This window comes from Nylanderia fulva, unplaced genomic scaffold (assembly GCF_048542155.1).
Source record: "Nylanderia fulva isolate GAGA-0341 unplaced genomic scaffold, ASM4854215v1 Scaffold10, whole genome shotgun sequence".
Taxonomy (NCBI): Eukaryota; Metazoa; Arthropoda; class Insecta; order Hymenoptera; family Formicidae; genus Nylanderia; species Nylanderia fulva.
The window spans coordinates 255,285-279,227 of record NW_028189193.1 but is presented as its reverse complement, the minus strand read 5'-3'; the positions used below and the strand labels follow the sequence as shown (position 1 = coordinate 279,227).

The 23,943-nt window shown below is 35.4% G+C and overlaps 2 protein-coding genes across 4 annotated transcripts in view; one reads left to right on the top strand and one right to left on the bottom strand.

The window, feature by feature from the left end:
* Window positions 1-1,375: 1,375 nt before the first annotated feature.
* LOC114941005 (TWiK family of potassium channels protein 7) overlaps window positions 1,376-23,943 on the bottom strand; it is a 213,194-nt gene continuing 190,626 nt past the window's right edge. For all 3 annotated transcript variants that reach the window (XM_029315822.2, XM_029315823.2, XM_029315824.2), the window contains 3 exons: window positions 10,035-10,240; window positions 9,311-9,599; window positions 1,376-9,014 (listed from right to left, as the gene is read on the bottom strand). In XM_029315822.2, coding sequence (XP_029171655.1) covers window positions 8,734-9,014; window positions 9,311-9,599; window positions 10,035-10,240 — 776 coding nt within the window. In that variant the 3' untranslated portion in view covers window positions 1,376-8,733. The remainder of the gene's footprint in view (window positions 9,015-9,310; window positions 9,600-10,034; window positions 10,241-23,943) is intronic.
* LOC146725207 (uncharacterized) lies at window positions 13,877-18,660 on the top strand. Its single transcript, XM_085481736.1, has 4 exons — window positions 13,877-13,993; window positions 14,214-14,228; window positions 14,367-16,200; window positions 16,276-18,660. Exons 1-4 carry the CDS (start codon window positions 13,916-13,918, stop codon window positions 18,615-18,617), a joined length of 4,269 nt encoding a protein of 1,422 aa, XP_085337862.1. The 5' UTR covers window positions 13,877-13,915; the 3' UTR covers window positions 18,618-18,660.

Genomic DNA, 23,943 nt, shown 5'->3' with positions numbered 1-23,943 from the left:
TATTTGAGGATATATATATGTGATGATTTATATAATTTTTTTATTTTTATACACATATTTTTTAATTTATATTTCTTGTGTTTTTGAAAAAATATTCACGTACTTGAAAAGTCTGATATTTGCAATGCATTGTCATTTAATTATTAATAATAATTATAATCTAACAAATTAATTTCATCATTGTAAACAGAACATTATAGAGTGTCAGATACTGAGAAAAGCGATCGGTGTATTAAAACAACAATAAAATTAAGAAATCAGATAAGAAAATTAAGAAAATTCTCTCTTTTTTTAAATATAACTTGATTAAAAAAATTTTAGAGTCACATATATGCTTACATTTTTTATTTCTGAAACATTTTATAAAAAATATTGTGACACATTTTCATAGTTTATTGGTTGATTTGGATCATTTTATGTCATATTAACTGCGACATTTCATTCTCATTACATTTGCTTACAATTACCGAATATCACTTTTTATATCTTGAATGGTAATTTAATTTACCATGTCGATATATTTTTTAAATCAATCGCAATACATACGCCATCGTTATATACAGTATATTTTTCATCGACAAGAACATTTTTATTACTATTATCGTTACCTCTTAGTTGCCTCGAGCGATATTAGTATTTATCGCGTGATTATGTCTTATACCGAATTATACAGGATTACGGCGATAAAAGATAGAAATCATTAATTTCAATCTCGTTGTGTCATTGGGTCGATAGGTCTCGGCATATATTGCCTTCATAAATTTAATATCGTCCGTACACTGCAAATTGTGACCGCGAATGTATAGCTATGAGAAATTATTTTTGTTATAATTTTTTTCATATATTTTATAATAAATGTGCGTTGATTTGAATACAAATAATAAAATTTACGATTTTTAAACGATTGAGAGAGATGATCGGTTTTTTTAAATTCTTGTTTAAACTTTCATCCGACATTTTTATTTAAATTAAAGAAAGATTTAAAATGTTTTATTTTTTAGTTTGTAACATATATATATATATATATATATATATTTATATATATTGCAATAAGAGTTAATTATAATATCGTTGGCAGTAAGGCATATAATAGTGAATGGAACGAATAAAAAGATTAACAATTAGACACAGATCGTTACACCGACATGTAATGTCGCCAAAGATCTGAACGTATGATTAATTCACTCGTGTGTACAGCATAAAAATTACTCAGATAAATTTTCATCAAGGTCAGCATGCACCGCTGACGAACGATGAGGACTTCGATAGAATCAGTATTCCGAAAAAATTGTCTACATGCATGTTAAATTTGCCTGAAAATTAGAAACAAAAATAACTCCAAAATATTTTCGCAGACAATAATGACTCGCTGAAATTTTGTGATAAGTCCCTTTTATTATCTCCTATTTGTAGGATACATTGCTTGACAAATGATTATACAGACGTACAATACCAGCAAATCGTTCGCTTTGTATTTTACAATTTCGTCGGCCAAAACACTTCACATCTCTTGTGCTCTCCTTCACGACATTATTTACAGAATATTAATAAGACTTTAGTTTCTCGGCATACAATATAAACTCGAAAATGTTCACCATGTGTGTGTGTGTGTGTGTGTGTATGTGCGCCTATATATCTCCTAATTCCCCGCGTTCAGAATCGATTCTTTTTTAAAAAAATGTGTAACACACGGTAAAAATATTGTGCGTTTTTTACTTCTAACGTCATCAGGTCTTATCAAGATGGAAATTTTAAATTTCCGGATGCTTGTGTATCTTGCAGAAACGCATAATCGCCGAAAAAAAAGAGATGAGTCCATGAGCGAACCTTGGAAAACTTTAACTATGATTAATTCGCGGACGCAGCGGGTCGCTGTATAAGCGTATAGAAAACTTTGTTTTGATCGACGACGCGCGCAAAGTTTAGAGAATCAGACATTTATTAAGATTTTTCCTGCTCTCGCAAAGAATTATCGAGATGATTTATGAGCAGAACACGAGAATGATTACTGCCGCATTGTACGTTACTTAGCAAAAGTGTGCTCTCTCCTTTCCTTTCTAAAGAATCTATATAATTATTTGAAAATTTTTGAAATTATTTATTCGCTTAAAGTTTCTTACAAATTAGATACTTCCAAGTTAATTCTCCAAGGAAGGAAACGGTACAAGGAATTATTTATTACGGTGTTTGGGTGGTAGGCGATCTTTATTACATTTTTCTCCCTGAGAGATGCTCAATTCGGAAAATAAAGATATGTCTTAAACAAAGTTTTATATTACGAATATTTTCAACATAAATTAACAGCGGCAATAAATGCTCCCTAAGCTTTGTTTAACGATATAGAATAGCATCTCTGTTATACGTTTCGGTAATCAAAATCAACATTCTTATCAGCTCCGACATGAATACTCTTTCATATACATTCTCGATATTTAATCTTGTCGACATTGGCAAAAGTAAAATGAATAGTCGATATTATAATGAAAAACTGCGCAACTTATAATTCTTGTTGTTCAACAACAAGATCTAACAAGACTTTTCACATTCATGTCTATTATATTCTAAGACAATATCATATTTACAACTGTGAGTTTTCTTTCATTGTCAATGAAAGCGATCGAGCCATAATGAATACGACTCTATAATTGGACTTGACATTCTAACAGTAAATACTAATATAATATTATCATACAATTATATATTAATGCTATGTACAAATAATATTCATATTAATAATGACATTAATTTCATTAACGTCATTGATCGTATCGATAGAATCGCTTTATACCTAAATAAAGATCTGCGATTGATTTATAAAACTTGCGCGTAATTTATAAAAAGTGGCATAATTAAAGATATAAAGAACAAAATTTATCTTTTTATTTTACTTTATCTCGATATTGTATTAATAATTATACAGTTTCATCTGAATGAGAGACGGGGTGAAAGTATATTACAAATACGGATCAATCATACGTTAAATCGCATTTAATAATAATTTGTGCTAATATATATTATATATATTACGACAATAATACACGGCACAATTTTGTATAAGATTTGCGATATAGAAGGACGGCAGAAGCAGATCTCTCGTTAATTTCTTGATTATGAAAATTAAATTTTCATCAAGCTACCTTGCAACTCAAGTATTTATAAATAAGAGAGAAATTTCTCTTCCGAGATTTCATCTCTTACAATTTCGCTTCGATATTCGCTTCAGTAATAACGACAACAGTATCGCATCCTGATAGCAAATATTTGTCTATATAATATTTGTCTTAAACTGAGATACGCAAATAAATATTTTATTCCCATAAAAATATCATAGTATAAATAATCCTTTGCTAGAGATGTTTGTGAACTTCGAGAAGATAAAGCTAAATAAAAATAAATTAGAAGCAAGCACATTGGTCAAGTATATAATAATAACTTTGCGCAAAGTGAGTTTGCTTTAATTTGGTAGCACTTTGCTCAAGCTCTTTGAAAACGATAGCAGTCAGAAGTAGCAGAAACATTAATTGCCCCTGATAGAGGCGCAATTGAGTGTCAAGAGACATAGACTTCGACTTTCTCGAAGCTTTCGAAAACTCGGCGATTCGCGCGCGGAATGAATATGTAAGGCGACAGCAGAAAACCATTAATTCCATTAAGTCGGCTGCTGGAAGGTCGGGCGGGCTTTTTACTTTTCTTCCCTTTATTTCTTTATTTTTTTTTCACCAAGGCCGAAACGCACCGATGAGGCTGAATCCCGTGGCGTTTGACTTTCATTGGATATTTCTTGTGCAAAATTGTCGCGCTAAAGTTTCGTGTCGACCGTCGAGAGCTTTGAACTCGGTTATATTTCCCTGGAGTACGACAGAGGAAACCGGAACGTAAGGGCGAAAGATGAGGAGCTACGTAGGAAAGAAAATCCTGTGAAAGGAGAGAAGCCGGCCTGGACTTTCGCCGCGCTGGGACTTCGTCCTGGGCTTATAGACGGCGTTATATATTGACGTAAAGGATCGCTCGCCACAATCCGCGCTGTACTATAACAGTAATGATGCTAACCCTAAGAAAAGACCAGATATTTCGTCTCTCATCAATTTCGCATACAGAAATAAAAATTCAAAAAACATAAAAAAAATCGATGAATGTAAAAGTGTAATAGAGTTCGTTTTGTTATTCTCTTTTTACGCGGGATACGTGTGTAATAAAACTTTTCTATAAGCTTATGTAATATAAAGAGAGATGCATAACATGAAATTATATATGTTTATATATCAACTCTAATAACAATTAAAAAGTTTTTAGGTAAGAGATGCAAGAGATTGTATATAACTCCTTCTTTATATTCCTTTAACTTTCTTGTTCATTTCCAGCAGCAAACTGATGATACGATATGATATATATACATTTCCTTGATGTAGCCAAATTCACTTACATTATAAACGAATTCAATATCCGTAGCGAAAAGTTACATCAAACTTTAATTCGCTTCGCGAGTTCACCTCGTAAATGAGTCTATTATCTCGAAACTTTGCGAAAGAATTAAAAATGATCTGAAAAATAAGGAGAGTAAAAAGAAATGGTTTGAAGCATCGCGTACAAGGATATCGATATTAATAAAAAGTTTAATTAGAAGATTATGCAAAATATCAGTCGCATGATATTTGATATCCGTCTCTTCTCCTTTCTTTCACGTATTATTCTTTTCCAAAGTACTTCATCTTCGAGGTAAAAAATACGACAGCCAACTTTCAAGCACTCTCTTCGGTATTTGCAATCGTGACACGCCGGCGGTTATTGCGCGATTCCTCGCGTACACGGGGACGTATATGGAAAGTTGTAAATAGATTCTCGCAACAAATCGCCGTAGCGCCAGCTTGGAGCAAGCGCCCGCCTCAACTCCGAACCCCTGAGTGTGAGGAAGTTTGTATGGGCGGGTATGGTGTAGAGGGTGGATCGATGGCTGGATAGCCTGGTACGAGCACCAAAGTAAAGTTTGTCTTGGCTGCCGGCCACGACCCTCCATCGAATCACCGACGGAGTGATAACGATAACTCTAGCGACTGCTCAAGCCCAGTATCGATTGTCATTAGACACTGTACGAGATTCTCTCGTCTGTTAGTTGCACGGTTGGGCACGATAGTCATCTCGCCGATTCGCTCGGATTAGCTTTTAATATCGAGATAACGTATGTACGTATATGAACGTTCGAGAGTCTCCCCCGACAAGACGATGTCCGTTTATACCAGATATGATATGTTAGGAGAAAACTGAAGAAAGGGGCACGCGTTAAGTCGTTTTACGGGATCGTATCGTGTCCTCTCTGCGTCGTGCAAAGGCAGGCTTTATGTCGGTTCGGCGTCAACTTTTCGCTTCGTATTAGCAAAGAAAAAATGTATCCATAAAATGTATTCTAAAAAAGTACTACAACTTGAATGTAGTATATCATTTATTCTAATTTTATTTTCAATTTTAGATTAAATTATATATCGTTTATAGGCGTAAAAATATGTAAAGAATATTTAATACAACAACATAGGGCTTTGTGTGGCACGCTTATATTGTATAATGTCAATCATTGCACACAAAGATTGCCTTATACGCAACGAAAATAATTTCTAACTAATTCACAGTTACGCTTTGTTTACGCACTTTTTCTCGTAGATTATTCGAGTATCAATATGAAAGAACGGGGATAAGTCGTGCGCGCGTCTTTTTTTTAACGCAACGTCCTTAGGAATTAATGCTTATCCGTAAGTACCTTAGTTATTGTTCTTGAGCACAGAATTTGATTTTTTATTCATTCATTTGATTCTAGCGTCCAGCCGACGGCAGTATAAACAATATTAAGTCGTTTAATTATTATTATTATTATATTATTATAAGATTCGCTACAATTATCGCTAAACAAGTGTCGCTTCTTATTTTGCTGAATTAAAATTACAATAAAATATTCTGTAGATTCTTTTTTGTGCACACGAACAGTCAGCATCCTCAAGTGGTCGTTTCACTTTTAATATTGCTCATCCCTTTGGGAAACATAATCACTTTACTCAACGACATTGCTATCTTTAGTAGAGTTTTACGTACGGCAGTGTGATTGAAATTACAGTTCGATAGAATCGCGAGGACATAGGAAAAGAAATGACAGATCGATCGATAAATGAGTGCACCATGCACGACTGTACGTGCATATCTCCTCGATCCGTCCTTGAGCCAGACGCAAGGATCGAGATAGCTTATGTTAATTATATTACAGACAAGAACACGTTTACTTCGCGAAAACGTTTAAGTTACGGAAATATAAAAAATCCTTACATGTCCCTATCTAAGTAGGCGTGTAGAAACATTAAGTCGATCTCCGTCCGCGCAAGCCAGGACGTCCTCGAAATCTCATTGAATATCAAGCGGAGGTGAGCTATACTCGAGTCCGCCGGTACATCTAGATTGATTTCGCCCAAGTGATTTCGCTCGTAATATGCTTACCAAGGAATTGACGTCAAGCACAGATCCGGCATTATCGGAAATTAATTTCAAGGGGGATTTCGTAAAAATTCTCTCTTTCTTGTGCGTGATTTACTGCAGAATTATTATTCAAAGATATGTTAATTCGTCCTTCGTAAGAGAATATCTCTGCCGGATATCGAATCAGACTTTTTGGCGAAAGTGGATCGTGAAAAGAAATGGAGATGGTGCCTCCATGATGATTATGTTGATTCTCGAGAGATTTGACAAATCTTCGTTATTTATATTTAACGATGCATATAAATATATTGTATATCTTTTTTTGTACTTATATGCACATGTAGAATTATTTTCAAAATTTTTTATTTCAATATCATTTGCGAGTATTTAATTTACTCTTCAAGACACGATGTTTTTAAGGCATTATTTATATCGAAAAAAATATCAATTTTTCAATCAATCCCAAGACTTTCTTAGGAAGCAACAGAGCCGTACGTGACACGACTAAGAAAGATAGGAAAATAAAAGAAGAGTTTTAACATTTCCGTACACGAACAGCGTACCGGCCGCGAATGAAATGCACCATTGCCCCCTGGGAAATTATTTTATGCCGGTCATTTGCTCTACTCATTTTATTGACGACGTAAACGTAATTTCCCGTCGTCAATACCCGGTATGCGGATATCTTAATCGAATGACTCATGGCTTTTTGGGATTTTATTCTTTTCGTGATTTCTTCAATTAATCTAAATTACTTGAAACTGATACCAAGACGACGCATCTACGAACAGCTTTTAAATAAACCTGTACTCTAAAATCTTTAATAATAATTCGTGCATTTAATCAGCATGAAGAAACTTTGTTAAGCAAATTCAAATAAATTTGCATTTATCCTTTCGACACGCGAAATCTCATTTTTGTGACAACGGTAGCTTTATATTCTCTAGCAATATCCAGCAAACATTAATTAAGGACACTTCCAGATTAACCTGGCAACGTCTCTGTGGAAGTTCAAGAAATTCCTACGACATTTGAGAGACACTTTGCCTTTACCTCAGTGCCACCTTACTTAGAACTTATAAATGCTATTACTGTATTTATCAAATATGACTTAATTACGAATATGTTACTTTTTATTCAGAGCTACTCTTGTGTAAATAAAAAGTATCAATAATTATATCTTATATATATATATATATATTTTAATTTTATTTCAGTTATAATTACGATTATATAAAAACGTGACATAAAAACTTTGAGATAATATTATAAAACAAAGTTAAATTTTTATTTTTATGTCAATTTTTGCCAATTAAGAATAATATAATATTACGTGCATAGATTAATCACAGACGGATATTTTTATCGACAAATATTTTTGTCGATAATTATTTAATTCTCAGTAATCGGATTGAACAATTGAAATTCTATTAAAATGTAATTGTGCCGGCACAGTGTAAATATTGAGTTTAGATTATCTTTATTATACAAGCGAAACTGAAACTCTTGCTATATCGATTTCAAGGAGGATGTCCTACTTGCGTTTACGGTTCAAGCACTTATTCTTGAATTTTTTGAGTGTGTCCCAGATAGCATATTGTTTATTTATGTCCATCATTAATGAAGGAGTATTAATGACTCTATCATCAATCGTTGAATCTAGATGTATAAAATAAGTTAAAATATAAAAAACAATAGAAAAAAATGTTGCAATAATGTATGCACATTTATTATTTTATTATATGAAAAAGATAATCAAATTTTCTTAATGAATATATATAATTCAATTACTTATACTTTCTTGTATTTGCATTAAAGTCATTATTTTAGAACGTAATAAATTCAACGTCAATAATAGATTCAACAAGAACATCCTTCCATTGTCACGATCTGATTTAGCATATACAACATGTTACATATATACCTACTCATCTGCTTACGATTTGTAAAAATGCCGTCTTCGGTAATCTCCAGATGATTGAACTTAACCGTCAGACCTGACTGTCAATCTTCGGAAATCCGTCAGAGTGCTCACATCTCTGTATTTTCCTCGGCCTCCTCGTCGACCTTGGGCAACATGTAAACAGCAGAAATTGGTGGAACATGATCCTCGAGCTTCAGGATCGGCTTGCAGTCTCTAGTAACGTCCACTTGATTGAAGGTATCCTTTAGGATGTTGATCTCATTCTCGTGAGCGAATATATTGGTGGGTGGTTCCGTGCCACATATATTGTTCTCGTCGGTGCCGTTCCTGTGGCACAGATTGCCCGACGGAAATTGTCACGAGGTCAGCGCAAACGGGTCCGTCGATAGCTCGTCCACGGATGGGCTTGGTTTCACTGGCTCTGGTTTATCCGGCTGGTGAGTCAGCCGATGGACGATCTCGTCGTGGAGGATGTTGAAGCACATCGCTGTCAGTGCCATTCCTGACATTATGTAGCACGAGCAGAACCACACCGTCACGTTTCTCGAGTCGGCGAGGGTGTGACGAGGATAAGAACCGGGTACCATGTCGCCGAAACCGATGGTGCTCAGGCTCATGAAGCAGAAATAGCTCGCGTCTATAGATGTGAAAGAAGCGCGCTATTAACCCTTTCGCGACACGACACTAGATACTCTATAACTTTATATTTACGTATGAATTTTATATCTTATACAGTCGCAGAATTTATGCCAACAGAAATGCAGAGAAAATACGACCGCATTAATTTTTTGGAAAAACTGTACTTTGAGAAAAATGTTTTGGAAACTACTTCATGTATAGAGAACCGACGCGGAACACAGAGCATACGTTTGATGAATTTTTTTTTCGATATAAAAATTTTTTAAATTTGTTTTTATTTATTTTCAAACTTACCTACAAATGACCAACCGTCCAATTTGTGCAGAGTGAATGCTCCGGCAACGATGTAACATAACATCGCTCCAAGGCAAATACTGATTGGCGCGAGTATAGTGACATTGGGTCTGTCGCCTGAACCGAGGCTGGATACTTCATCCTTCGGGCTGGCCTTAATTTCCACGGTACTTGTGAACGTCGATGCATTTGCGCGAACGTAAAAGGGTTCCTGCAATTGCAATTGCTGCTGCTGTTGCTGCGCCAGCTCCTCCTGCTGCCGCTTTTTTCTCATCCGTCGCTCCTTCTCCTGTACATAGGAAAAAATGCTCTCGAGAACATGCAAAAATTTATTTACTTTTTTTCATATCATTTTTTTTCATCTCCGACGCGATCTACATTCTATACGCGTGCCAATTTCATTCGTTGCAACGCGACGCTTTCGAATAAACGCCGACATCGTTTACACTCTTGTATCTCGAGTGTCGGGGGATTTTCGAAGCTGATCCAATTTTATTTGAATAGTACTCTCTAACAATAACCAATCAATATCTCGGTAACCACATTAATCCTTATCGATTGTACAGGACATGCATAGGCAAGGCTATCGACCCGTTGCAACATACATATGTGTTTCCGATCACGTATCCGGTTTTTTTTTCAATGCGAAAAAAATCGGCACTCTACGATTACATTTTTTATCAAGTACGAAAAATTCACGAGAAACGTCCCGTTGCTCGCTAACCTGCATCCGCCTCTCGTCGTAGCAACAGTAGCCGCAATTCGAACAAAGACAGCAGCAAAGAGCTCGCGTGAAAACACCTCTGGCGCATCTCGATAAAAGACCTCCTGCGCTGGACAGATAAACCAAAGTCAAAGGTATCCCGAGGCTGGCGTAGCCCATGGTAGCGACTTTACCCCAAGTGGACTTCGGTGCGATACTTCCGCATCCTGCATAAACAGAGAACAGGAACAATTTTATTTATTCAAGAAAATTGCAGAGGTAAATAAGAGAAATAATCTCTATACACAATTATACAATGATATAATTCACGATAATGTTTTTCCCCCTTTTTCTCGAAGAGTCGCTTCGTTCTACAATAGCGATATCGCAGCGGAGAAAAATGACAGCTGCGATAATTAATTTGTCGCAATGTTAGCTTTCCAGATACTTAAAAGTTAATATGTACAGCGGTACGTTTATTCACGCTAATCAATCACTGCGATAATAAGAACTTTGTGACTTGCACTCTCAAGTAAATTGATTTGTGTGAATATATGTATAATGCGAATGTATGAATAAGCACCTAAAATGAGTTTGTCCAGAGCACAGTCTGGAAGATAGCGTCTGGATTCGAAATCATTTCTGTTACGATGAATAATTTTTAACCAAGGATCCGAATTATTACAATTCGTTCCAATGACTTTGCTCAAAATAATTTCGACTCGGGTTTTCTTATTGCGATTCATAGAACCACAAAAGAGCGAGAGTTAAGTTGATTAAGCTTCAAAAAAATGTATATCTAGGTCAACTAAAATTCGCCCCACGAGAAAAGTTAGGAGCTAAAGCGTTCATAAAAATTCGCAGAGTTTTCGGTATCGTAAAAGCTTAGATTTCAGCAAACGTCGATCAATTGTAATCTCCAAAAACGGTTCTCGCAATCGAGCGGTGGAATTTATAGTGCAGCAGTGGCATTCAATCGAGTTGCTATCCGGGGATGGATAAAAATATCTACAAAAAAAAGCCTAGAGTTTTTCTTCAATTTCGCAAAACAATCAAAAGCGTTGTGTGTGTTTAATCAAGATTTAATAAATTTTGACCCGTACCGTTGCGATGCAGCGAGGCGAGTTGTATTAAAAGACTATATATGTATATCCTATGTCTCTGATTTATGAAAGAATTATTCAGTGACGGCTGATTGTTATCTCAACAAATTTAATAAAAATAAACACAATAGCTATATATATTTAGAAGATATATTGTTAGAGAAGAATACGCTGATATTGTTAATGTCGAGAGCAACTCAATTTGCCATAAAATTATTTTACGATACTGCACGATAATTAAAAGTTTCCCACAAAAGAATTATTAAAACGGATGATGCAATTTCTGTCACGGAAAATACTGATGCTTATGAAAGTACATGCCACGGATTGATGCATTCAATATACCGTATACAATATAAGCGATAACGAATATCCATTTTCATATTCCATAATATTGCATCATACTGCAAGAGGTGAACTGGTTAAAATTCAAAGGGGTTTGCAAGCAATGTATATTTTCTAAAATACATTATTTTATACAGGAGTAAAAAACATATTTTCTCGCTAAAAATTTTTGATAAAACGCTCTCAGTCGTTTTACGTCAATTAATTTCACTATCGCAAAAGTTTTGCGAAGGCGCAACGGCTGCAGCAACAGCAGCTGCAGCTGCAGCTTTAAAACTCCGTATTTTACGTACAACCCTGATTATATACGCTGTTTTCCGAAACAGAATAACAACATTAAGTATCGCGAGGGGCTATTTTATCGCCGACAAACACAGCGTCATCAATTTCCGCGGATAAATAGAAGCTCATTCTTCCATGGAAAAATGCGAGAAAAACGATACCTTCCCAAAAACTCGGGTGCTTTTAACTCTCATGTGTGCGCGGGGGCTACCGCTATATATTCGCGCATCGCTCAATCCCAATCTCGACAGCTCGACCTTACGGACGAAGCGATGGAGGTGAACATAGGAGCGCAATATGCAGTTGCACACGCTCGGATTTTACGAGTCGATCCAAAAATTCACGCGCGCGTAGAGATAAAAGGGTACGGCCGAGGGAGATAGAGAGAGAAAAAGAGCGAGAGAACGAAAGAGAGGGAAAAGCCGTGCTTGCGAAGAGAGTTGCGAAAAGTTCTCTGAAACCTGAAAAAGCGCTCGGAGATGAGCGGCGCGAATCGATTGCTCGATGCCGTTTAAGATAATGGATCACCTATCGGAATTGCACCACCATCCTCCGGTACGCGTATGATAGTGGCCGGCTTAGCCGGCTGCATGGAATTGCAGTATCCGCGGAAGCTTCGCGAAGGCCTATTCGTCACTGTCCTGCCGCCTTATCGTTCACGACGGTGCGACCCTTTCGGTCGCACCGTTATCTGTTGTCATTTGTTAGGGAGAGCTACAGCGGATTGTCAGCTTCGGTTTTATTGGCCGACCGAATAAAAAATATACCGCGCTCAATCGCGCGATGCAGTAGAGGAGAACGACGCTCGGTTTGCTCGCTTACGTGTGTTGAGAATATGGTATGTATGTATGCTTCAAGCTATGTATATATTGTATTAATAAAAAAGACATATGGAAAAATGATTTGTAGCGTCTAAGTGTAAATAGCTATAAGCTCTCGAAATATTGCATGTATAAGCATGTGTTTATTATTTTATATGATTTATACATGACATATGATAGCCATTTTTCTCTCTCTTAAGACGATTATTAATTGGCATATACCAAGTAATCGGTTACCGCGATAATACATTTTTTTAACGTACCACAAATAAATTGATTTGCGTGAATAACGAATAAAGAATATTTTACGGAAAGTAGTTCTTCCTAGTTGCGAGATTTTTATTTAATAAGAAAATTTTAATACACGATTCTTTTTCGTATATTCGACGTAAATTCATACTATACGATAAGAAGCGATATGTCGCTCTGCAAAAAAATATTGAAAACAGTGGTCGCAAAATAAAGAAACCGACAAAAATTTGATGCACCAGTAGCAATTGCAGTGCGGTATTTTGATGAGAAAATTTTTCAAATAAATTGATCCAGCGCATTCTTGCAATATATTCATATTTATTGTATATAATTTATCGCATATGAAATACGCGCTGTCTATCGCGATTTCTTTTTAATCCATAACGAGTTGGACGGTATAACTTTTACATACGCAACACCAAGGACGATGTGTGTTTTATTATTAATGCGTGACTCCTAAATTTTACGTCTGATTATTAAAAGCCGTATATATCATAAATAATATAATTTTGGAAAAATACACATTTCTTTCAAAGCGCAATGAAATTGAAACACAAAGAGAATTAGATAATTTTGAAAATAAATCTAAGAATTAAATTCCTCATAATAAAATTATATATAATATTTCTATAATATTAGCGTTAAAAATAATACAATATTTTCGCGATCGTTTAAAAATAGGAAAAATCAACAAAAATAAATTATCGAATCGCATCTCATCTCGCTCGATGCAACAGCTCGAGCCAACAAGTTGAAAGAAGCGTAGGAGAGGTGCGGGAATACCGGTGTGTGGAACAGTAAAATTTAATTATCAGTTAGCAATAACATGCGCTCGCATCGAGTTATTCATTCTCGACCGGCGGTTGCGTACACGCACGAGCATAATTTTAACTATGGCAATTCGAGTGTTGTTCCTTATATAAAGGATGCCGCCCTCGTTAAAACCTACCTCAGTCTCTTTTGGACGCGTTGCGAGACGTAATAAGCTTACAAATTAACGAAATACTGTGTAATGTGAAACGTTTTATACGGATAAACGATTATTAAATTTTTATATGGACTTTCCATTTGACCTGATTCGATCATAACGTTCGACAAAATGATAGTGAGCAATATAATAGTTGTTACTTTTCTCGTCTTAATTGGGACAGCGTTTGTGATACGTGCAACTCAGCAAGTAAGTTTATTATATATCAATCTGAACTAACAATTCGACAAAAATATTGTAGAATCGGAAATATTACAGTAATGATATTAATTATATATATATAATAAAATAATTACAATAATCTAGAGTGAAGCAAATTATTAATTGTTTACAAAATGACATACACATTTATTATGTTGGATAAAATAATTTGATCTTTCTTTTGCTTTTTCAGGACAAACATCATGAGGAATTAAAATCTAAAGTGAGAATCTGTTCTATAATAATGTAATAATTTTAAAGTAGAATAATAATAATAGTATCATTTGTTATAATAAATATAAATATTAATTTTTCTATTACTTTATATATTGATGATGATACAATGTGTTTTTAATTAAAGGTGATTCAGCATAAAAGCAATGAAAAAAATTCTTCAGTTCTTGGTGCTCTTTCGGATTTCGGCGTTGTGCGAAGATCATTAAGTCCGGTGCTGATTGAACGTTACAGTATTCATTTCGAGAAAGACAAACAGCACGTTTCCAAAAACGACAATAAATCGAGGAGCGTGACAGAAAAATTAAAAGCATCGGTGACATTCCGAGATAATATACTGTACATTTTTTCATACTTATTACACGGTCGTGAAACTAAATTCACGGAAGAACAATATACATCTCTACAGATTCTTTATAATTTCCTCAAGAAGAAGACGGTTTACATGTACAATTTATTACCCATTCTGTCTAAATTAAATTCTATGGACAAGAATCAACAGACACATACAATACTATTGTCGCTGGTAAAAAATCTACCGCCCTATCTTCAATGTACAGCTAGATTCTTGGCTAATGAGATAGAGCAAGAAAAAATCGACTTAAATACATTACTCAGTCAGACGACATCTGAAACGTTTAATTACCTTGCCAACATCGATTTAGACATCTTGAAACAGAAGCTAAAAATTGTCGGCGAAGAAATGAAAGGATACGACAAACACTCGAATATTACTCAGAAAGCTCTTGGTCCGGTGTTCGTGAAGCTTCTCTACTATTTACACAAGCACAAGCTATCTTTGTCGCAACAAATATTCGGCTTGATATTGGTAAACTTGCCAAATTCTAACGACGATCCTGTATTAGAAGAAAACATCAGATATCTCTACGACTTAACGAAGAATAATGTCATTGATCAAAGGAACTGGGATTTAATTGGAGAAAATCCCGTTAGCAGTGATGCTTATACACTTGTATTTTCCGTCCTGTCAAAGATCCTCGCCTCGAATGTAGATATGGTCGTGAAAGACGCTGCAGTTTACGTATATCATCATTTGAGACTCGTGATGACTCCGAGCTACGACAATCCAAACATGATGTATCTGCGTCGTTTGCTTAAACAAAATATAGATATTGGAATGCTATTCTCAGCCATTGTTCCTCAAGAGTTCAGTTTGGATGCGATCCGCCTGAAAGACCGTCTGGTAACATATTTTATGCATAATTACAGGAATGAAGACATAAATAAAATTCTCAACGGATTCAACAAATTTGCCTACCGCGATCCTTTAGATCTTCTCATCGCGTTCCTGACGAGACTTGTAAATCGCATTCCGAGCTTTCCAAATACCAATCTGCAAACGATACAACAATCAGCTACGGCTCTGCTATCAACCTTGATCGTGAAAAAGTCTACTAGAACTTTCACGCCGTTTGTATCACCCGAAATTGACGTACTGACACTCATGGAATATCTGAAGATCCCCGACATAGATCCGGTGTTTCAATCGACAATAGATTCCATAAAGCTTGAATTAATCGCGCAGCCACAAATATCTGTGCTTGTGAGTACCTTATTACCGGCGGAGAAACACAGCTGTCTTATACCTATACAATGTTTGATGTCTACATTCCAGAAGATACAAAGATTGCATAATAATCTGCCTATGACGCTAATAACAAATATTCAAACTATATCATATATTTTGAAGACTAAATTAACTCAATTACAAAATGTTATACCACAATTTTCCATTACATCCATAGATACAGATATTGCTTATTTCAATGTGAGTGAAATTAGAGAGACAGAAAAAATACAAAAAGTATCAAATTTCAATGAAACCTTGTATGGATGGAATTTAAATAATTATTATAATATGACACCTGTGCAAGTTGAAATAGAACATACAAGAAGACAAACTACGGAAAAAAGTAAACCAACAACCAAAGAAATCAAAAGTAATATAAATCGTAATAAAAATAGCCATAAAAATATAAATAGTAATATAAATATAAATAGTAATATAAATATAGCCACAAACACGAAAGTTGAACCGTTAACCACTACGCCTAATCAAGTCACCGAAGTGTCAAGTCAAAATGCGCAAACCACCGAAATGTCAAGTCAGAATGCGCAAATCAGCGAAGTGTCAAGTCAGAATGCGCAAATCATCGAACATGTGATATCAAATATACCTTCTCAAAAACATTTACCGGATCATTCTTTAACTTCTTCATTAGAGACAACATCGATATCTTACAGCTCTTCTGAGATTACTAATAAACCGTCGCAGAAGCCAAAAAAGAAGCAGTCTATCCATACGATGTCTGGCATACCAACGTTTGTAGAACAACAAGAGTTTAATGTTAGCTCTTTAACTATAAAAGAGAAAGAAAACTTATCCCAACCGGATACAAGCGAGGAGAGTGAAAGTCAAACATATTCACTCGAAGAGATAGATAAAGATATCACAACAAAGAAATCTGTACAATTAGGGAAGACAATACGTAAAAACGCGAAAAAGAAAAATGTTACACAAAAGAGTCCTTTACAAAAAACGACAAATACCGAAAAATTAACTACTACTAGAACATTACCGTCAAATACAGAACCCACTGTTACTGAAAAAGAAGAATCTAAAGATGACTCTTCACATACAAAAGAAGAAATTTCATCTCGCTCGAATACAAGCGAAGAAATTGAAAGTCAAACAAACTCACTCGAAGAAGTGACTAAAGATGTTACGACGAAAAAACCTACGCAATCAGTGACGACAATACGTAAAAAGACAAAAGAAACAACGAGCTCTCCACAGAAAACGACACATGCTCCTGAAAAAATAAATGCAATAATATTACCACCAAGTATAGAACCTAATGCACCTCTTAAAGTACAATTAACCAATAGTGGCGTTCCAATTATATTGCCCGATGATCATAACAAAACAACACCTGGACTTGTTTTACCGCAAATTACGGAGCTTGTAAAACCCGTAAACATAAATGAATTCTTTTCAAAAGATACATCAGTAGTGACACAAATATTACAACCCTTGTCTGTGATATTTGGCAAAAATTATATTAAAGAGATCTTACAAGATGTGGATATAAATGTTTATTCTACAAACATTGCATTATTATCAGCATTACTAAAAAAAGCCACGACCTATAAACAAGTAACGGCAGATATAAATTTGATGAATTTAATTCAAAACTTTACTACTACTATAGATTACATTAGTCCAATGATACTGTTACCGATCGGAGTTTCGGCAAAAAAAATAGTATCGGAAGTCGTTTATTCCACGTTTAATCATCACGACTTAACTTACAGTGAACTTAGCGAAATTCCCCCCGTTGAAATGTCCCCGGATACTATTACCGTACCTCTCGTTAATCCTAAATTATGGTTGCAGCCTATAAATCCATCTGATCCTTATACCGATCTACTACCTACTTTAGAAAAGGGAAGCGAATTCGCAGTATTGATACAACCTCTCAAAAATATTTTGACATCTAAAAAGATCGTAGAAATACTTGGATCGGATTTCCAGCCGTTGGTGTATCCGAATAAAGGTGCACTTTTGATAACACTTTTACAAAAATTGCAAAAAGCTGAAGTGATTCAATTGGATTCCGAGCTAAAATCCTTGATTGACATGTATATCTATGCTATCAAAATACCATCGATGAACATTCAAGTTTCCGAAGATAATTTCGTGAAAATGATGTCTGAAACTACAGGCGAGTGGCAGCCTGAATTAACGAGTTTAATCATTGCTCTTCCATCAGTCAAGAACAACGCGGAAACTGCTATGATACAGCAAATAGAGCATTTGCTCGCCGATCCAAGCCTCCTAGAAAAATTGCACATAAGTAAAAAACAGCCATCAACTATGACCCGCGGAGAATTTTTGCATAAAATTATTCTGAGTGCACTCTCCGGTAAAACCCATCTGAACAAACAAGTTCTGAAAGCATTCAAATATTATAAAGATAAGGTGGAATTTACTGATATGGGTGCCTTGCCTATCATATGGATGTGGGTCGAAACGTACGTGGTTAAAGCCGAAGTAAATCTAGGCAGTATGATTCAGCAGACAATAGATTTTAATCAATTGACGCATAAGGAGAAAATAGCGTACAACGATCTAATTACGTACCTGGCACAAAATCCGAATCTTCTCCAGCATAATGAAAACTTTGAGTTCCAGAAGTATAAGACACAAGGACAATTTATCAAGGGTCTGTTCAAACATTTACTGACAAAACCGCAGATTAATAGTAAGATTAAAAAGAACATTCAGAAGTTAATTTCGCGCGTGACGTTAACTGGACCGGGAGCAGTCGCGATACCAAGTCTTTCTGAATTTTAAAACACCATTAAATAATGTATTTTACTATCGTCAATTGAAGTACAAATTAGGCAAATTTAATTTTGAGTTTTAGAAAAAAGTACATCTTCAAAATGTTAAGTTTGTATTATTTCATAAAATTTAATATAAAATATTCTTTACTTGTAATGTTAATCAATTTACTACATCATTATCTTATGAAATTTTTAACAGTTGCAAATATAAGAACGCGATTATATAATTTAAGACTGCGAGACGTATACACATAAGCCTGTTTAACACAATTTGTAAAACAAATAGAAAAGAAAAATAGCAATAGAAAAATACATTGAGATACTCTTTATTCGTTAAGTTAAAAAAGTTCTTATAGTAGTTTCATAATAAATAGTTTCCTTTAGTTAAGTCCTTTCATTGGCGAAAACTGCAAGGAGTTCTCCGCAAAGTTCAAGACCGATAGTTTTCCAGTAAGTGACAATTATTCGTAACTTCTTGTTACATGGCAACCACAGTAGAACACTCGAAAGTTTATACACTTTGGGAAGACGTTCACAAAGTGTTCCAAATCGAACCTCTACTTCCCTTTCAATCCTTGAAGTTATAGTATATAAGTGCAGATAATAAAATAGTTTCATACGATTCCATATAGCTTTTTAAAAGTAATAGCTTTCTAATTTATGAATTTTAATTTTATATGGATGCGACGTTTCACGTACTATGACTAAAATTACATCTTTGCTATCACAATTTTATAATAATACATATTCAGCTGTTTGTTATTTTTAAAGATATTAATAATAGGGGAAATAAACGCTTGGAAATATAGCTTTACGAAATATAGGTGGCAAATAGATAACTAAATATATGTATACTTAATAGAATTCCGTATATATCAATATTGAAAGTTTCTAGATTATTCATGGTAAACCCTAATATGTCGCAAATACTTGCGATAAGTTTGTTGTAACTGTGTGCGACATCGCTACGTCTTCATAATGCATTCCAAGTATTAGCCATAATAATTTGGCAAGTAAAATTAATTGCGTAAGAAAAGGCGAAATTTCACGTCCATTCGCGTTTGTTCGTTAATTATTCCATTCAAGAACTTTGAACTACTATCTTAAAATCTTACCGTAATGTAAAGCATTTTATCTCGACGGTATAAAAAAATATGTAATATTTTTTTCGTTAATAAATAATTATAGAAATAATAACTGACAGAAATATAATTAACACACATTATAGGTAAATCTTTAAAAAAATATCTCCCTGATTTGTTTCCATTCTTACTGTCCTTCTCGAGCAAGTTTCATTATCATTATTATTGTATTCTAATGACTGCGTACCGCAATGCAATCAAAAGTGCACAAAATGGAGGTGCAAGTAATTGCAAAAGAAAATAAATAAATAGACGTACGAGGCGTACGATGTAACGAGGTGGCTTCGCCGTAATAAAAATGGAACAGACACGTGACACGCGAAGCGGAACGAAACGAGAAACGGAAGTGACGGTAGGGATTATTTATTTTGCACGGGAACCGCAATCCGCGGGGATATTTTCCGCGAGACGCCCGGCCAAACTGTCTGGAAAACGAGGAAAAATTACATCGGCGAAAAATAATAGACTGCGACCTAGCTTCGGTCGTAAGGCTCTAAGCGGCTGTATGCATCTGTATCAACCTGTATCAAGATAAGAGCAACGATAAAAATTGGTGCAGAAAGAGAAAGAGAGAGAGAAAGATGGGATAAGGGGAGGATCAAACACATACACATTTATGACGTCGACTCATGAACGATGAATTATTTATATTATTGTGTACATCTTTTTTAATGTTCCTTTTTTGCATTTTTCAACGTACGATCGAAAATCATTACGAAAATATTTAACGCAAGTATTTTGACGTACGTAAGTGTAATCTACTTATTGTTAGTCAAAACTTGGAAGGATGATGATAAATGAAATTTTGAAACGAGGTCTCTCGAATATTACTATTCTTATTGCGCAAAAAGCATAGTAATTCCAGACTCGCGATTCTACCAGTCGACGTAATAAATGAGAATCCAGCCGCACTCCAGCTGCCATCAACATTCTGGAAACAAGGATATTTCGAGAGGCATCCTGTAAGTTATCGCGCAACACCATTTCACCTGTGTTTAATTTAGCGCCCGAAATAATTTACATATACGGCAGGACGATGAAGCTACGGCTCGCTCGCGCAATAACATCTCGAAGATGAGCCGCGTGTTGGGCCTGGGCGAATGCATCGCACGTGCAGACATGTATCCTGGGAGAGGAGAGGGTTGCATATATACCCACCCTATGACGGTACGTCTCCGTGGCTGACGTCGTTCCTGCCGGAGGGTTCCCAGGATTCTACATAACCCCCCAAGGTCGTAACGGTAAGTCTCTCGGCGTGAGGACCCGAAATTAATAACGCGACCCGGCGCAAATACGGCGCACATAATTAAAGCGATATTACGATCTGGAGCAGCCGCAGCATCGTCTACCGGGCGTCGCCTACGTCGAAGATGTTATTTAGTCGCGCTCTCTGAATTTAGGTGCTGAAAGCAGGTATTACGTTCTAATTCGCAACTTGCCCACGGCTCATCAAGAATGTGATTAGACGGCGCGTATAAGACAACAGAGACGAGCGCAGATAACAAAGTGAACGTTCTTGCACGTGAAAATATTGCAACTAATGCCAAGACTATACGGACACAATGGATATTACCATTCAGCTTCTCAAACTAATATCATTTACTTTATAAATTTATATGTAAATCGGAATTTTATAACGCGTATCGCAACATAAAAAATTAAAAAACAGCTCTAGACTTACGCGAATAATTGCGAAATACTAACAAAATAAACTAACTCGTTAAGAAAGAAATGAGGCAACAAAGTTTAGTTAAACTTCCTTGGAGACAAAAAATGCAATCATCTTTATAAAGTAGAAGTGCGAGCAAAAAGTATTCTCAAGCACGTAGAACATGCGTGACAGTGATCTCAAATACGATAAACTTGATGAGAAGTCTGTTGTAGACTAGGTCGGAATACTCGCGTTACATTTAAGATGAATGAAACAAGACAAGAAGCGTAAAAAAAACCAAGTTGAGAGATGATACAGGAAAAAGTATTAAGAGAATGAGAGAGAGAGAGAGGGAGAGAAATAACGATTCTCAAGTTTTATCTCTTTCGGAGTTTCTTTACTACTAACAGGAAGACTTCAAAGTTTTACGCAACGTACGTTAAATGTTTATGTATTTTTTTATGTTAAAACTGTGTTAAAGTCAATACGTATTTACGTTAAAATTACGGAAAAATTGCAAGCATTATTTGATTAATAATATAGAAGAAAATACGATGCGCGAGGGATATTTAAATAGCTCGAAGTAATTAATTCGTGGATCTTGCTATCTCTTACACGTCACGGATTACATATAGTTCGTTCTTGCTTAAAGACGCTGTTACTCCCATTGAGAGTCCCTGCTCTAAGAGACAGGGTGCAACCCTGATGTATGGGATACTCCTCCGCGGATGTTTCTACACGGCAGCACCGTCAGGGAAATGTTACCCCATAAAATATATCTCGAGCGTCGGCTTATGCCGCGCGAAACCCAGCAAGATGTTTCTATTTCATAGAAACGCTCGTCTTCCGGTTTTGCGGGGCATGTGAAGGGTAGCATGACGGAAGGCCGGAGCGTTGATAGGACTAGACTGTAAATCACATGGGAGCTATTCGATGTCTCGCTACGTCCCACAATTCCGTCCAACGAGTTTGCTAGCTAGCACTACTCAACGTTATCGCACGGATTTTGAAGGTAGATGAAGAATTTAGAACGAATAACCGTTCACTATACAATGTACTTTATCATTTTTTTTCGACATACTTTTTTGAAATAATAACGCTCAATAATATTTGTAAAAAATATCACAACAAGCAAATATGCAATTTCATATATAGAAGTTTTATAGCATTTTTGCAAGCTAAAATTATATTATTATAAGGCAAATAAAATAATTATATAATATATAAAAATGATAATATATTAACAAGCATATCAGTGCAAAATGATTTTAAATAGTTTTTATTCCGTTTTTTTATAGAGAGAGAAAAATTTCAACGATAATAATACTAAATATATTACTAAATATATAGTCTATAGTTTCGAAAAACTGCTTATACTACTCAATAAACAAGTTATATCCATATCGTAAAGGTGCGAGCCGATGGATGCGCAGAACAACGAAGTAAGGGGATAAGGACACGATAGAGTCAGACTATAAATCACGCTTCGACCATTCGGCGCGACGTGCCTATATTGTATGCCACTACCGGGGAGTTATCGTTATCGTAGTGATTCTCACAACGATAGAGAGCAGTGTTTTACGAGTGAATGCAAATTGTCAACTTTTACAAAATATGTGCCGAACCATAAGGAACTATAGCAGCGCGTATAATTTCGCCGATTTATTCCCAGTCACTTTCTTTCGACGTTCTCTGCGCAAAAATTTGTATGCAAATATTATGTATATCGCTTAATAAAATTGTGATCGAATGCGACGAGTTAAATGAAAATAATACTAGAATCAATATAAATCATATGTATCTGTAAAATCCAACCATTACACAGTTTGTCTCTCTCCCTCTTCATAAGAAGCTTATTTTCCCGCTAGTCTGTTCCCTTAGCGATAATGCCGTATTCTCAACGCCTCGCAATATGAAGCGACGTGGAACGTCAACAAGGATCCCGTAAAGTGAGAGAAAATTCCACAGAATTCTGGAAAAATTTATGGTCCGGATGTTTACCAACGCGGAATTCTCTCAGGCGCCCTCGGACAGTATAAGATAGTATAGACCCCACCTCCTTCTCGCCCTCGCTACTCAGGGGGTAGCTATTAGTAGTAATTACTGGAGCAATAAGTCTCTGCCTAATACTTCTCTCCTCTAGCCTTTCGTCTTTCTACCTATAAGCAGCATTCTCCGCTTTTGTCGCTTTTCCCGAGTAATCTATTTCTTTTCATCTTCACGGGAACTTTCTCTTATCCTCATTTCGAGATATTTGATATTAAATGAGCGAAGTGAAGATTCTTTATTATATATTTTATTAGGTAATTCCTAAGGAAAGATTGCGTGAGTCTGATATGAATCCTTAATTCAAAAGGCACAGCACAGACGAATGAGCAACTAGTGAAAAGCTTCAGCGTGAAATATTTGAACTTTGTTCGGGGAAATACCACCTCATGTCAGTAATAAAGCAGCAATGTATCTTATGCATTAAATTTATTATGCATTAAATATATATATATATATATATATATATATATCTAAACATATAAAATACACAT

What these genes read in the sequence shown, in the direction of transcription:
- LOC146725207 (XM_085481736.1), top strand. Translation starts at nt 13,916, where the DNA reads ATGATAGTGAGCAATATAATAGTTGTTACTTTTCTCGTCTTAATTGGG. An exon ending in AACAACCAAAGAAATCAAAA is followed by an intron (nt 16,201 to 16,275) that starts GTAATATAAATC and finishes ATATAAATATAG; the next exon opens with CCACAAACACGAAAGTTGAA.